A 16,398-nucleotide genomic window follows, 5' to 3' on the forward strand; every position below is an offset into this window, starting at 1 on the left:
ATTTTCATAAAAATTTTATTTTGCATTTTTAAATAATTCAATGCATTGGCAGTATAGTTAATGCCTCTATGAGAGAAACCGATGCACCAGCTCAGCCAATATCATTTTTACAGAGACATCATGTTGGGAAACAACAAAACTACATTAGAATGTTTGTACACAGAGTTACTGTACTGAGAACAAAGCACCAACAAAACGCTTGTGCGCCACACATTAGAAATGCAAAGCCACACAGGCAGGTACAGTTTTATACATAGAAAGCACATGAAACCAGTTTTCGGAACCAGATAGCGTTTCATTCCTGGCTTGATGTTAAGGACAGTTACCTTGGTCTATGCAGGACATCTGAAATTATGACAAGACGAAGAATTTGCAATGAGTATGACGACGGAAAGCTGCACTCAAGAAAACGTGGTTCAAAAGGCTAATTGGGTCGTGGTAAAACAAAGGGGGCACTTTATGAATTATCCATCGCATTTTAATGCCACCCGGGCTGCCGCCAGTGTGGGAAACGGTCTTCCACTAAGGACAGGGACTCAGGAAGTTTTCTTCTCAGGATCCAGGCCAGGCTACTTCTGATGGTTCTCCTTGTCCACTGACATGCGGGGAAGTCCCGGTCGGGCCAGTGGCCCCAGCGATGAGCCACAGCTCGGGGCAGGCTCAGTCCAACCCTGAAGGGCTCATCTCAGCTCATATGTTGCTGCAGCTGAGGTGGCCTCAACCTTCCCCCGCCATGCGTCTTGACCTACAGTTTTATCTTGGAAACTCAGCTGGATTGGAACAGAGCCTCTTCCCTCACAAAGGCCAGCGGAATCCATGTGGTTGGACCATAATGTTACGACAAAAGCTTCCAAGAGGAAAAGAGTTTTCATTTCAAATCACTGCCTTCAGACGGCAACATGGCCATGGCCTCCTGGAACTGTAAAAGAATGTTTTTCAAGAAGGGAAAGCTAAAATCCCGTGAAGGACCCAGCAAGCCAGACATGTCGCACACGCGCACGCACACATACACGCACACAGGCGACACGTTTCTGTTTGTGCAGTTACGGCTTGCCACAGTGGCCCACAGTCATGGCATTGGCCAGCACCCCGCCCCCTCCCCCCCCCCCAAGCACATGATGACAATTAAATTCCCAATTGGTATTCTGGGTACTCAATAAACATTTTTCATGACACTTAAATATACAAAGTTTCTGTTTAAAATATGCATGGAAATGCCTTCTCTTTAAGAACAAAGGAAAGGTTTATAGAGCCACATCTTCATTTACAACACGTTGGGATTATCTTTCTGGTTCTTATATACAGGCTAAAGGAAATGCTAGGAAATATTTCACACGAGCACACAAGACGTGAATGCGCCTCTTAGATACAAAGCAAACACACACACTGTAGACCAGGCAGAAGACACACCCCCACTCCCACCACCGGTAAGTTTCAGGGGTATTTTTCAGGTCTCAGTCAAGCGACTTGCTGGAAAAACAGGTGGAGTCATTTGTTAAACTGCATTGGGTCTCGGAGGACATTTTAAAAGTGCCCTTCTGCACAAACTACTTCTGTCTTATCACCTGTCCCTGTGGGGTGTGGAAGGGCCCAATGAACACTGTCCCTCTTTGAAAACCCATCAAGGTTTCTTGAGATTTCGATCTCATTCCCGGCCTACAGCCTGGTCTAAATGCAGATTTACCAAAGACTCCACATCTCACTATTTTAATGGAGAGGGAGACACAGAGAGAGAGAGACAAAGGGAGAGAACAGAAGTACACAGTATAATCAATCAACAGACTTCTTCAGTCAGTAATAGTAAGCAGCTTCAAAAAAAAAAAAAAAGAGGGGGGGGGAAGAAAAAAAAAAAAAGAAACAGGTGAACCTAAAAAAATTCTTGACCGAAGCATTCTGGGAAATTTGTAGAACAGAAATTTGTTCTTCGTATTTGTGACGGTTACGGCAACATCCGAAGATGTTTGCCGTTGCCAGGCCTCCACTTGCTCCAAAATTATGTTGTAAAGGTCAAAACACTGCTCCACAAAGTTATACAATTGGACAAATGGATTCAACAGACTAGTATTTCTAATATCATGATTTCATAATACAGCATGCCTTTCCAAGTGGCATGTTTTAAATCAGAACACATCTATTTTTATTAATCTGTTATGTCTTAAAAGCATGAACAAGTACAATTCAGAAGCTCACATTTAACTCAACTATTCATTTGTTTAGAGACAGAAAGAGCCCGAGCAGGAAAGCGAAAGCCAGAGCCAAAGCAAGCGAGAAAGTGTGTGTGTGTGTGAGTGAAAGAGAGAGAGAGAAACAGGTCACAACAACAACCACAGCCACAACCACAACCACCAGCACAAAACCAGAAAAGAAACCAGTCTTTTCTGTGGAGGATCTTAAGGACATCTCACTCAACTAACCAAGTGTGCCAAGGGGAAGAATTTTAGGTATCTTCTGATCCCAAGAAGTGTTACGAGCATCTTATCAATACTGGGTTCACTTTTGATGTATTAATTTTATCTGAAGATGACGCTACATCAAACACTCTCCAGAAGCACTACTCCGATGAAAATAGGAATCAAAACAGCAATTTGTAGAATTGAATAAATGTGAGGGATTTCATCTGAGACATTTCTCGTTCCAGAATATCCAGAGAGTCGAATCATCCAGGAAGAAAACTATTTGACAGATTGTCTTGAGACCGAATCGATCTCATTTGTAATATTTGTGGGTGAATATGATTGATTAGTAAGGATGGTTTTGAAATAGGCAATCAGTGGATGATGATGAACATATTTCTAGCTCTCTGTATCCATGCAAACCGGTCCATTGCCTATGGCAACTCTGAGTCCCTGTGTGAGTGCGATGTCAATTAAACCTGACCAGTAGGACAAGCGTTGCATGAACACCATGAGGGGATAGAAGACCCCCCTGCAACTCTGTTATTGCGCTGGCCACAGAAGGAACCGCAGGGGCACAAGAGAGAAAGGCCAGAAAGAAAGAATTAAGACATGGGCCTCCTCCGGGGACTAACATTCGGCCACGGACACAGGCTCAGACAGAACACGGAAATGTTTCAAGACAAATGGGATTGTAGGGCAAGTTCTTCAACCCTTCCAGATACAAACCTCTTATTAACTGCAGAAGATGCACAGGACCAAGAGGATGGGCCCTTTGAGACTTTTTATTCTACTCTCAGGATGATTTATAACGAGGAGGCCTAGGGGTGTGGTGTGTGTGTGTGTGTGTGTGTGTGTGTGTGTGTGTTTAATGAAAACCTCATTCTCTTAGGAAAATATACTGAGGTTTATGCCTTCTTGTTAGTGACCCTGGTTTTCTTTATATTGAGTAGAAAAGGGAATTATTTTGGTTTGGATGATCATTTCTGAGTATTAGTCATGTAATTGATACAGGAGACGTTCTGGTTTGAATTCAGAGCTAGGACAGTAAGTAGATACTTTTAACTAAAAACACATGTTAAACATGTAACTTCGATCTCTAATAACTAAAGTAAAAATCTTCTGAACAACAGCAGGGAGGTGGGAGAAATACTGAGTTTCCATATTCTGAGAAAACCACACAATGCATTTTGGATTATGCTATTCTCCATAGAGGCCCTAATGTTTCCTAACTACACAAAGGTTATCATTGGAAGGATTAAGTCATGTATCCGAGTACATTTATAGGTTAGAAATACCAACTGGAATCTGAAAAATAACAATAACAGAAGAACACTCACCTATCCTATTTTCAACCAACCAGGTGGATTTTGTAAGGGCTGATCTCACTGCTGGTTTCCCTTGAGATATGATGACCGCCCCCTCCCCACCCCCATTCGTCTGTGCTTTGGTCTCAAGAGGCCATTCTTCTCAGCTGTCTCCTGCTTAAAATCCATACCTCTTGGGCCATATCACAAACTACCTACAGTCATAGAGGATCAATTCACATTTGAAAGCCATGTAACAGTTGTCACAGAAGAGTACGTGTGTGTGCACGGGTGCGTGTTTGCACACGTGTGTCCACATGAACGTCAATGTGAAATCTGAACCCTCTTTGAATAGCTGCATTCAGTGGTGTGTTGGAGCTGTCTTGCCCTGTCTCCCAACGTGGCGTGCATCTGCTCCCAAGTCTGTGTTCTGCGACGTCACAGTGAGTAGCTTGGAATCGGCCATGGTGGGGATATTGACGCTACGGAAATTGGCAAATGCTCCAAATCAGGCGCTTTCTGTTCTCACTGGGGCTGGCTGTTAAACATTTTACCAATCCGCCGCTGGTTGCGTGCCAGGCTGGCCAGGGGAGAGGCTAGCTCTCGATCTGGGCATCGTGGCACCAGCCTGGCTTCTCTGTGGGTTTCTCCAACGCAGCCTCCTTCCCGGAGCTCCTCCTCCACTGATTTCACAGAAGGCCTGGAGCATCTGGGATACATTTGGCTACTGCTGTCGCCCCCTGGGCTCTACTCTCAGAGATACCTCTCCTATTTGGTAGCCACACGAGTGGTGCCGGCCAAAACCAAAGAGGTAATGCATTTCCAATTCTTACTAAGCTCCGGATATGGCAGCTGGCTTCCTGCTGCAGAGTTTGGAGAACAGTGAGTCCCTCAGTGGGAACAAGCTATCCCCGGCCGAGACCATCCACTGTGGCATTCTTCAGGAGGTTTCCCACAGCTGTCTGCCACCACAGCATCCTGCCCAGGGGCCTGGTAGCAGGCTTCCTTTGCTTCCCCCTTCCCTCCTCAAAGTCTAGTACAAGTCAAAGAGCCAACAAAATTGAGGTCACTGGAGAAAGAGTTTGAAATTTTGAATGATTTTTATTAAACACCATTAGTCTACACTGCACAGTTAATGAAACAGCAAAGCTCCAATCTCTTAGAAGAACGATGATTGATCATGGATCGGAAAAGCAGTTCAGTGTCCCCTAACCCAACGTGAGCCTGATGAATAATGATTCATTAACATCTCATGTCAGAAGCAGAAAGGGGCAAGAACTGCAGCCTGGCCTGCAAGGACTTCCCTACCCTCCACCCCCCCCAGCCCCACCCCCCTCCGCCCTCCCCACAATGCAATTTTCTTTGAGTCGATGGATTACAGAGGAAAATGTGATGCTCTTGGTAAAGAGGGCTTCTAGATGTGCAAGGAGGAGAATGGAAAGGGAATTACTTTTTCCTTCCCTGAACATATCAGATGGTAGGATTAATGTCTGAGACCAGCCTATCCGATTAGCCTCCTGCCAGGGTAAATGCCAATTATCGATACACAGATGCCATCTTTGCTGTTGGAGTTTGCTAACACCAAAGAGAAAATGAATCAGCGTTTAATTATGAGAATAAGGCTGTGCGGGTGGAAATGACAGACAACAACAACAACAACGACAACCATAACGACGAAGAGGAGTTTAGTCTGCCAGTTGCGTAACAGAGTAGTGACAACTGGCTCGATATTTTTCCCCCACAGAATTGAATTCGGGGGCACTGAATCGACCCATTCGTTTGATATCGTGCAGCTACATCGTCTCGCCACACAGTTTCTCAATGGGGATAGTGATGCTTCTCTAAGCAAGCAGCTCATTGCCTTACTGAGTAGTCCTACCCAGTGAACCGGTGTGGGTCTCCCACCTGCCGACTCCCGCAGGTGAATTTTATCATGTCTGTTGAGAAGTACGTGAGGGGGAAGCCCTCACAGCTAAATGGATCCTGCCTTCAAAAATGCTTTCCAACTTCAGACTCCAACTTCAACCTCCGGGATGCACATCTGAACAAAACAAACTGTGAATCAGACAGCTTTGGGAAAGATGACAGAGCAAGTATCTTTCCGACGCATTGAGCGGTGCAATGTCCAAATGCAAATCCATACACTTGGAAACTCAACAAAACACATTTTAGCCAATGGTTTCTAATTTAGCAACTTGGTTATCGACTGAAGATTTGAATCTTTTGATGTCAATGTCAAGTCTTTTAAAAGTTAGCAGCAGCTAATCTGCTTTTCCAATTATGTCATCCAAATATAAAACTACAAGTATTTTCCCAATGAGATTATTAAGTAATTAACAGTCTACAGGCTGGCTAACAACATGCTTACGGCTAAATTCTACCCCGAGGACCACACTAGTATACTCTTTTCAAATTAATCCTACCTACCAAAATCAGACAGTAATATGACAAAACCACTAAAAAATCCAAAGTTAATTAAAAATACAAAGCCAAGCCAACATCCTAACACAAACTCGTCAAACCCTCTGTGGCTGGAGCTTGGGTGACAAAGGAAGGCATAGTGGTGGCCCCACCTGGGTCACGTTGCAGGGCTGAGATCCTTCTGTGTACTCGCTCAGGTTCCCGTTACTCTGCCCATCGCCCTACCTCTGTGTGCTTATTGATGCATCTCACCAAGCCTCCGTCAAGGTCTCGAGGCAGGATCTCTCACCGCCATCCACATGTCCTATATCCCTCCCACAAACTGGTACACTGAAGAGATTTACTTGACAAAATATCTCAATCCCTCACATCGCCGCACGCCTACGACACAGATCACCATTTACAATGTGATGAATACAGTGCCTAGAAAACAGCAACAGTCCTTAATCGTGAAACCGAAAGACGTCTCATCTCCGGGGATAGGAAGGCAATTCATCCTCCATGTTTAATTGGTTTCTTAGCTGCTTTACAAATAGGTCTACTAAATAATCAGGTGGTGATCCTGAGCTCAACTGTCAGATGTGATCATCGTGCTGCTGATTTGGCACACACTTTACAGTCACCCACCAGAGGTGACATCAGGCAGCGGGATTCTCTGCTGCCTCCCTGTTGTATGTAAAGTAGATAAAAGGACTCGCTGAAACTAGAGCTACGAGACTTTCATCCATCCACGAGGCGAGATGCTCGTTTCTCTTGGAAACTGCCCCTCGCATTCTAACATCTAGTTTCTGGAGAGTGAATTTCAAGAAGAATCTACCCCTAAATCCATGATGGTCTAGGATCGTGGTTTAGGCTGAACTTACAAGTCAAGCCAGTGGGCTTCATTATATATAGTAATAGGCACTCTACCCGGTAAGCCGCGGAAAACAAACAGAACTTGGGTCACTGAAGCCATCAGCTGAAATTTTATATGTGACACCCACCTTGGGTGTTTGGAGTCTTTCGTATTATTATTTTCCCCATTTAAGAGGCTCAGAGAAGATTCTCTCCGGTTTCATTTGTCTGTGTGCATGTCTGCAGGTGTGTGTGTTGTTGCGGACGCTGCGAATGTATAGCTCAACCGCACCGGGAGCGTAGAAAGTTCTGGGTTCAGCTGCTGGGACGCTCCCAGCAGTCATCTGGCAACGTGGCCTCAGCCATTGGAGTACAACTTCCACAACCTCATTATAAAGCACAGGGTCTTAAACTCAAAGATGACCAGGGCGGAGCTCAAGTCTGGCTCTTTTGCAACCTTGACAATGATGAGAGTGCAGGGCGATCCCTTGCTGTTCCTGTCACAGACTTACAAGACTTGCTTTAAAAATCATACAAGTTTGCACCTCTCGTGTGCCTATGTATTATTTATCTGGTCATCACTCGGTGAACAGAATTCGATAAACTCAACAGATTAAAGGCGACGTGGAATTATATACCAGCAGGTAAGTATAAAGAGCCGACATATGAATAGTGTGCACTATGTGTGGGGGATTCTTCTGGTGAGATGGAACACCAAAGATGGTATTTACACTGTGATGTTTAGGGACATAAAATGAATGCAGAGGATCAGAAGGGGTGGGGATAGTTACAAGTGATGTAGAAATGTCTCCAAATTAGGTGGGCTGTTCCCAATCTTCAGGGATCTTTCAAAGACACATTTTGTTCCGTTGTTAAAAAACTAGCCAGTATTTAGAGAGTTGAGAGTTTTCTCTGGAATGTTCACGAAAATGATTCCTGTTAATACAGACTTGAATAAAATCAGTGATTTCAGTATTTGAGTCAAAGGCTAATGAGCCCAGAAAAAGGAAATGAAAGATCAAAGAGGAGAAGAAGAAGAAGAAGAAGAAGAAGAAGAAGAAGAAGAAGAAGAGGGGGAAGAGGAGGGGGAGGGGGAGGAGGTGGGGAAAGAGGAGGCGGAAGAGAAACACTGTAAAATAGAAAATGTGGCTTATAATTGGCAAAGTCCAGATTTTAAAGTCACTAGGAGGCAAGCTGTATATTCTTACTCCTAGGCAGTGATAAACTTGACTTCTGTTTCCAGACATGTGAGCAAAATACAATAAAAATATCCTGCCAGGAATGGACCTGCCTACCAACTGCAGAAGGGCAGAGGTATGGGTTCCCTGGACATTTCCAGACCTCTCCTAATCTCTCATCTCTAAAACTGGAGGGCAGTATTTTGGCTCCTAGGGTGTGCACCCACTTAACTGCCCCTCAAAAGGAGAGCTTTACACAAAGAGAATCCCAGGTGAGGATTTACGCTTTACAAATAAATGTTGCCACTTCATCTCATTAAAATTTTAAAAATAGGGCATCAGGGAATGGATGCCAGCAAGAAAAGTGCTCTGGTTGTATGCCACGGTATTGTTGAAGAGTGGCATTGCTACGCTTGTCTATTTTCTTAATACTCTTGATTTTACGATGTTGCTACAACATCTAACCAGTGGGTTTTGACAATGAAAATTCTCACCTGGAGACTGAGACTGTGGGAACCACAAAAGTTTAACAATGGATTCTGAAATACGCTCTCTTCTGGACATAAGAGTAGAGTTTGGGGAATGGCTATTGCTGAAAATTTGAATCTTTGTAGGTCCTTTGTGTCTAAGATCATATATATATATGACATCTCATTTCAGTTCTCAGGAACCTGTTATCATCACAAGTATTTCCCATTCTTTGTTTTGGGTAGTGTGGTCTTAAAACAATACTGTAGGGACTGTGTCATCATATCAAGCACAAAAAGATGGTGGGATCTGAGAAATGCATACAAAATACTGAAAAATGACTAAGTAAGAAAACATATACCGCTCTCAAGTTGTAGTGTCCACTTACAATGACTTCTGTTTTTCACAGGTATCAAAAGAAGTGTAAAAACAAACAGAATCAAAGAGAACTTTCCCAAATGAGTGGAGTTCCACCAGTGACCGTTGGTGCTCTGGTAGAGGTAGAGTGATGGGTGGTGATGCTGGACATGGGGGGAGCACCCACTACAACAAATGGGCATCGATGCGCAGCCAACACAGTCCCTGGCGAACGTAGCGGACGAGATTGGTCATGCTGCTATGCTGGGTCAGGGGCCCCATCAGTGTGTCCAGATCGCCAAAGAATTCTGAAAATCAGAGCAGACGTTGGTCAGGCCTTTAAGGATCATCTCAGCAATATGCGCCAGACTGCATAAGCTGCCTTCACGCACCAACGCAACCACATGGACGCCGAAAAAGTATTCGTTGTTCATTCATTCATTCATTCATTCATTCAACAAAAATGTACAGACTACCTCCTGGGGGCCCAAAGCTCCACAGGTATAGGAGGCACTATTATTTTAATCTCTAGGTAGATCTAAAAACTCTGAAGCATAAATAACGTTTGTATGTGTTACTGGGATTAATAAAGCACAATTCCATTTAAATCTGTTGATTCCTGGTAAGTTTTTTCAAATCACTATGTATTTTCTCAGACAGATAGCAGATTCTACAAATACATTATAATCCTGTGGAGGTTTGTGAGGTACACACACACACACACACACACACGCACACACACACACTGTACACACGCACACACACACACATCACATTATATACAAAAATGTATTTGTCTCCATATTTGTATATGTTCATATAATAAAGATACATAACATTTATATATATTGAAATATACACAAAATACATAGATAAAATAAAATGTATTTAAATCTATTTTGACATCACATATACAATTTATATTTTTAGATATTATAAATTTATATTTGGACGGAGGTCCATATAAAATGGTAGGGAACAATGGTAGATAGGGTATCGAGCTGTTTGCCACTGCATGTATTACTGAGTTGAAAGTATTCTTCTGTCCTTTTGTCTAAATGAACTGAGTTTACCGATTTTTCTCGGCATGATGCAGACACAGCCAGTGAACCTGGACAGCAATTACAGCCATCGGCATCTAACACTAAATACATGTCTAGGAGGCATCTGATGGGGTAAGTCTTATTACCAATTCCTTTAGGGAAGGGAGGCGACCTGCAGATATCTGTCCCTCACAACTCCCACCTCACCCCCAAGGACGTGGATGGCAAGACTACCCGGCTGATTTCCCTCCAGCTGATTGGGAGAAGGGGCAGTGCTGAGACCACACTGCTAACCACGGAGACTGCAGTTGTAGACAGTCTGCTTTGGAGCGGGGTGGAAGGTATGTGGAAAAGACTAGACGCCTTCATTTGATTATGTGATACTTTTAAACCTGTACTATGCAATACAAGTAACTTCTGCTGATAAAGGAGTAAATTATTTTTGGCATCTAAAATACATTGTTACATAACACGATATTAAGGGAAATGTTCAAGGACCTAGTCGTTGTTGAGTGAACGTGAGCCGCGTGTGAGGCAGGACACCCCCTGGGTGTTCTCTGTACAAAGCCCACCGTGGCATTCCTAACTAGATACCCAGGTCACCATTTTCATAAGTGCTTCAAGTAAGCATCTGGGGAGGTAGGGAACAGGGTTCTAGACCAAAGGCCTATGTGGACAAGACAGAGGGGGTAAGGGTCTCTGACTCCACGCAGTTCAAAAATGACAAGCGTGTGGAACTCAAGGCTTCAAACAGGAGATTCCGAACTGGAATTGGCCCTCTCCCCAATCCACTGCAGAGCCCGAGGCCAGCATTAGCCGGGAACATGTTCTTTCTGCTGGTAGAGTGCAGAGTCGTTTTGATTCAGTATCAGGCAGGGAACTTAACAACTCTTGACACACTGTGCTAAGGACAAGATTAGCACCGTTTCCCTTGAACGTCAGCACAGCCACCACATCACTCCTGGAAAGTTCTGCAGTTAACTTAGAAGGAATTACTTTTAACAGATTTTGAAAATGGATGCAATTATGACGGCAATCCATAAATATCGAACTGCCCTCCAGTTACCAATACAAAATGAGACAGAGAAGAGTGGAGGCAGACAAGCTAGGCAAGCCTTAAGATGCTTATGCTTTCGCTTGCAGTTCTAGAACTCTTGGATGGGCCTGGCCATCTGGACCAGTTGTCTTTGGATTTTCATAAGCGTAGAAAAGCAGAGAAGTTAAGAACTGCCCACTACTCAGGTAACCGAGGGCAGGAGCTCTCTGAAGGTGAAGGGTTCAGACTCTGGAATCACACGGTTCTAGATCTAATTCCTGCTTCCAACACTAAGAGCTGCGATATCATGGGTGAGCTTCTTAACCTCACCGAGTCTCAGTTTTTCTTTATCTACAAAACAGGGACACATGAGGCAACAAATAATGCAGCGAACAGCACAGTGCCTGGCATGTAGAAATTGTTGCCCAATTTCTTCCTGGTTACCAATATAACCGATACATGTAAATAGTCCCAGGGCTCGGAGGGAGTGTGTAGCTGGGCTGTGGGTTGAAGTCTCAGGTTACGGAACGTGCTTTGAGAGCCACAGAATTTTTGAGTCATATAGATACATAATAATACGGAGTAAGAGAATAAATATTTGTTGGATCTCTTCCTCGTACCTGCCATTTTACACTAGCTGCTTTATACATCATTATATCCATTACAGCAATGGAAGCTAGGAAGCGGCTCATGGATTTCAGCAACTTGCCTGAGGTTGCCCAGCACTGCATGACCCAGGCGGGATTCTAACTTAAATCACCAGGCTTCACAATCTGTACTCCCAGTCCCTGGCCACACGGTCCCTCTGCTCTAAACTGCCGGGCGGTCTCTGCTGTCTGATTCCGAAAGGCCCGCATCTGTGCCCACCTTGATCGTGACTGCTGGGCCAGAATCAGCCACGCCAAATAAGTGGCCAAACAGCACTGGCTCACTCTCTGGTGAAGCAGGGTCCTCTCCGCGTTTGTTTTGTAGCAAAACCCACGTGTTACCACAGACACAACCTCACCTCTCCAAAAAAAAAAAAAAAAAAAAAAAGATTAAAGTTGATGACAGAGGCCAACAGGATCTTAATTAATTTGCAAATCATTCTTTTGCACTTGGCCTCGGTTTCTCTGCACTGATCCTTACCATGGGGTGAAAATCTGAAACAGTCATTTGCCAACACATCACAGCTCAGATTAGGTTAAGCTTTGAAAGAGGAAAAAAAAAAATCCCAGGGTCTTTGTTCACTCTCTCAGCAAAAAACTGGTCACCGTGTCAGCCCTGAGTTAACCCCCCTCTCCTCATCTACACCCTGGAAGCCCGAGAGACAGAAAGATAAGGCCACCATGGAAAACTCTAGCCCTTCGGAGCACGGTTGACTCGACCGTGGTCCGCGGACGTGGGGGGAGCAGACACGCATACCTTTGTTCTCTCTTGTCAGTTTGTCGGCCATGTCCCAGTGTTCGTAGCCCCGTAACACGTTGCTGGTGATGTTGACGTGGCTGGCGGCCATGTGGTGAATGCGCTGGGGGATGGTGACCGGGCCGTTGTTACAGCTGCCCATCGCGTTGATGGGAGAGACGTTGTTGAGAGACACCGGGGAAGGAGTGTTCCTGGGGAATGGGGAAGAGACGGGCCCGGTTAGGCTGGCCGCGAAGAGCGACGGCAGGCTGCCAGGCCTCCGTCACCACACCGAGGCCTCATGGGAACATCGCTGCCGCCGTGAGGGTTAGCACGGTGAACACGTGTGAAGCTCAAGTGTGGCGAAGCTGGTCCTCAGAGGACGCCCTGAAGCTCCTGGCAGCACGTCCGTTTGCTCTAGAGACCCGGTGTGGAGAGTTTACTTATTATCACTGCGTTCCAGCCTCGTCTGACCAGCCCACACGCGGCTACGGTGCCAGGCTCTGGGATGAGCCACGCTTCTCCTTTTCTAACTCAGTTAAACACTGACATCTCACTGCCTCCTGCAGACTCCATATGTACTGCTACTTTCGTTTTCAGATCCCGGAGAGAGCTGGGTGAATGTTTCTCTGGCATTAATTCTATCCACCAATGTAGCTCTGACTTTGAATATATTAACACGAGTTGTGATGTTTCAGAGAGAGAAACGGCTCAGAGCTACAATGATCTCTCTACCTGCTGCCAGAATGGCTACTGGCATAGGAACGACTGGATGTGCGGTGTTGGGCTATTATCAAAGTGTTTTGTGGAAACCAGCATGACAATTTGCTCCAAATACAGTCACCACGATAAACAAAATGCAGTTCCTCAAAGCCCCCTCCAGGAGCAGTCTTAGGGATGCTGGAAAAAGTAAGATTCTGAGTATCTCTTTAAGATTCTGGGAGACACGCTACAGGGATGGCTGTTAATTGCTGACCATTCACCCGCACGCTGTTTACAAAGAGAAGTCTTCACAGTTCCTACTTCGGGCAGAACCAATGTTGGGATATAAGTTTTGGTTTAATTCTTTAACGTCGGCAACAAGGAGGCACCTGCCGTCTGCACATAGCATGCAGGGCCTGGGTGGCTTCCTGGACGCAGGAGCGAGGCCCGTGCACACCCCCGGCCTTCCTATCCGCGCACACAGAGCGGATGTGCAGCCTACACACGGGATTTGGGGGGACGGCCATCACAAAGTACCAAAACGCTGGAGCGCTGCTAAGCCAATTTGGGAACAACTCACCCTGATGTGCCTGCCTTGAGACTCATGCAGGCTGTGCTGAGCCACGTGAAAGCTTTGGTCCATTTTCTGGAAACAGAGTGTATCTTCTGGTATGTTCTAATATGAGGGGGAAAGTGGATCCCCACACTTGCTGTGCACTTGTCTGTAAGACGGAGTGAAGGTTTCCTGCTCTGTTTATAGTTTCTGAGATCTTTTGACCCTTCTTGATAGAAAGATTTATCCTCCAGGGAAGGGTGGGGTGGGGTGGGGAGACAGACGTCCCAGCTAAGGAACCTAAGCCCAGAAGGGTTAACTAATGACAACGTAAGGCAAGAAAAGAATATGTCCTCATTCGTAATCACTGGAGGAAAATCACAAGGCTGTCAGGTGTCACGAATGTTGAAAGGGGAACTGTGTGGTGCTGGGGACAAAGTACTTCCTGGAGTCCCAGGACGCCTGCATTCTAACCCTGGCCGTGTGCTCCTGGCCATGCCCCTTCCCCTTGCAGAGCCGTTCCTTGACGGGAAGAAAAGCCCCGATTCAGTGATTTCTAATCATGTCCAGAAGTCACGAGGGGAAACACATCATGTCAGTTTACTTTGTACATTTTAAAAAGGACTTTTTAGGGGCGCCTGAGCCTGGGTGGCTCAGTCAGTTAAGCATCGATTTCAGCTCAAGTTATGACCTCATGGTTCATGGGTTCAAGCCCTGCATCGGGCTGTGTGCTGATGGCTCGGAGCCTGGAGCCTGCTTCAGATTCTGTGTCTCCCTCCCTCTCTGCCCCTCCTCCACTCGCACCCTGGCTCTCTCTCTGTCAAAGATGAATAAGCATTAAAAAAACTCTTAAAAAGTAAATACTTTTTTTTAAATGTTTATTTATTATTGAGAGCGAGCGAGAGAGAGAGAGAGAGCCACCTGGGGAAGGGGCAGAGAGAGGGAGACACAGAATCTGAAGCAGGCTCCAGGCTCCGAGCCATCTGCACAGAGCCTCACGTGGGGCTTGAACCCACGAACCATGAGATCATGACCTGAGCTGAAGTCAGATGCTTAACCGACTGAGCCACCCAGGCGCCCCAGTAAAAAGGACCTTTTAGTTGATAACAGTGAGGTGCTGAATGAGGGGCTTTCTTTGCTCGTGACTTCCTACTTCCTTGTCAATAACCGGTAGAGGAGGCAAGGAAAGCCAGTGCATGGGTTTGCTTTTGGACATGGCTGGTCTTCCGGGTGGCTCTAGGGGTGCCATCCTGCCGAGCAGATCTGCCTGACGCACCGTACTAATGAAAGAATTCAAACCTGCCTAAGGAACTGTGACCCTGGCCACAGGAGTGTGATGCCACACGCATCTCCCGGGGAGGGGGTGGGTGGCCCTCCAACTCCAACTCGGCTCTCGCCCCCTGCTTGGGGTTCCTTGTCCTGTTCTCTTTCTGTGGGTCTACCTGTAGATCCTGTCTTTGTCTTCACATGTTCATGGCACACGCAAATGAGCGTGCACCTGCAGGCGCACACCTCCCGCCATTAGCACACGGGTCCTGTCCACCTGTCTGCCACACTCGCCCTCCCGCTGTTCCTCAGACGCATCAGGCGCCCCGTACTCCGGAAGGTGGTTCCTGTTCCTCTGCCTGGAATGCACTTCCCCGGGTATCTCCATGGGCTGCTCTCCACGATCCTTCTTGAACATCCCTGTTCAAGACCAGTGTACTGCTCCCCGCCCCACCCCAGACGAGCTTTTTAATGCCCCTTCCTGGTTTCCATTTGCTCTATGACATCTACCACCATTTTTGCATGCCGCGTATTTTCTCCTGCTTTTCTCCACCAGAAAGTGGCCTCGAGGAGGGCGGGGATCTTTGCCTGTGTCACCCAGTGCTGTGCCCGGCATCTAGAACAGTGCCTGGGGCACATACTATGTACTTAAAGAATACTAGTTAACGAAATGAATGAAATGTCTTCCCACCACCCCTCTATCATTAGTTAGCATCCAGTACCTGTAAGAGGCTCTGGAGAGGGTAGAACAACGTAGAGCACAAGGGAGGGGGATCATGTTTATCAAGTGCCTGGCAGGGCGTCCCATCCATAGTACGCACTCAGTGAACACTATTTACCAGGTGAATGAAGAATGAATGGCCCTTTAGCGGAGACAGCAAATAGTCTGGGAGTGGGGGGCAGACCCATTCCTTTCTGACAACTGAGGGTAGGTGCCTCCAGTGAAGTGTCCCCCAACGGCGGTGGGCGCTCCAGGGGTGCGACAGTGTGTGCTTTCCGACTCAAATGGTAACCGCGACACCAAATACCGCGGCAACGGCAGCAGCCAACGCTTGTTAAAGTATCTGTGTGCTCAGATATTACCTCTCAGCCTCAGCAAAAGTTTGCCATGCCACGCTCAGTAGCAAGCAGATTTTTCTTCTCCTTCCTCCAACCGCTTCCTTGCAATTTTCTCCCCCAGCCTTCAAGGTCAGGGGTTGCCGCTTCCGGAAGGTGCCCCGCGAGTCCCTGTGTGGTGCCAGCCACCGTCCTTCACTGAAGAAGCCAGGCTGTGGTCTTGCTTGCATACGAGAAGCCTTCCCTGACCATGTAGGGAGGTCCAAGCTCTTTCTCCCCTGGGCTTTCACAGAACTTTCTTCCCACCTGTCACCTTCCTGCACTGGACCGTGTGCTCCCGGACTGCAGGCATTACATCGAATTCAGCTGTGCCCCCAGCCCCTCATACGGAGACGCACCCC

The 16,398-nt window shown here is 46.4% G+C and overlaps 1 protein-coding gene across 8 annotated transcripts in view; it reads right to left on the bottom strand.

Moving 5' to 3' along the window:
* Positions 1–5,049: 5,049 nt before the first annotated feature.
* The window catches only part of AFF2 (ALF transcription elongation factor 2), a 458,181-nt gene continuing 446,832 nt past the window's right edge, over positions 5,050–16,398 (bottom strand). For all 8 annotated transcript variants that reach the window (XM_081792749.1, XM_081792747.1, XM_081792745.1 and 5 more), the window contains 2 exons: positions 12,442–12,632; positions 5,050–9,266 (listed from right to left, as the gene is read on the bottom strand). In XM_081792749.1, the coding sequence (XP_081648875.1) occupies positions 9,145–9,266; positions 12,442–12,632 (313 nt within the window). In that variant the 3' untranslated portion in view covers positions 5,050–9,144. The remainder of the gene's footprint in view (positions 9,267–12,441; positions 12,633–16,398) is intronic.

The sequence above is a fragment of the Panthera onca genome, chromosome X, assembly GCF_046562875.1.
Source record: "Panthera onca isolate mPanOnc1 chromosome X, mPanOnc1 haplotype 2, whole genome shotgun sequence".
Taxonomy (NCBI): Eukaryota; Metazoa; Chordata; class Mammalia; order Carnivora; family Felidae; genus Panthera; species Panthera onca.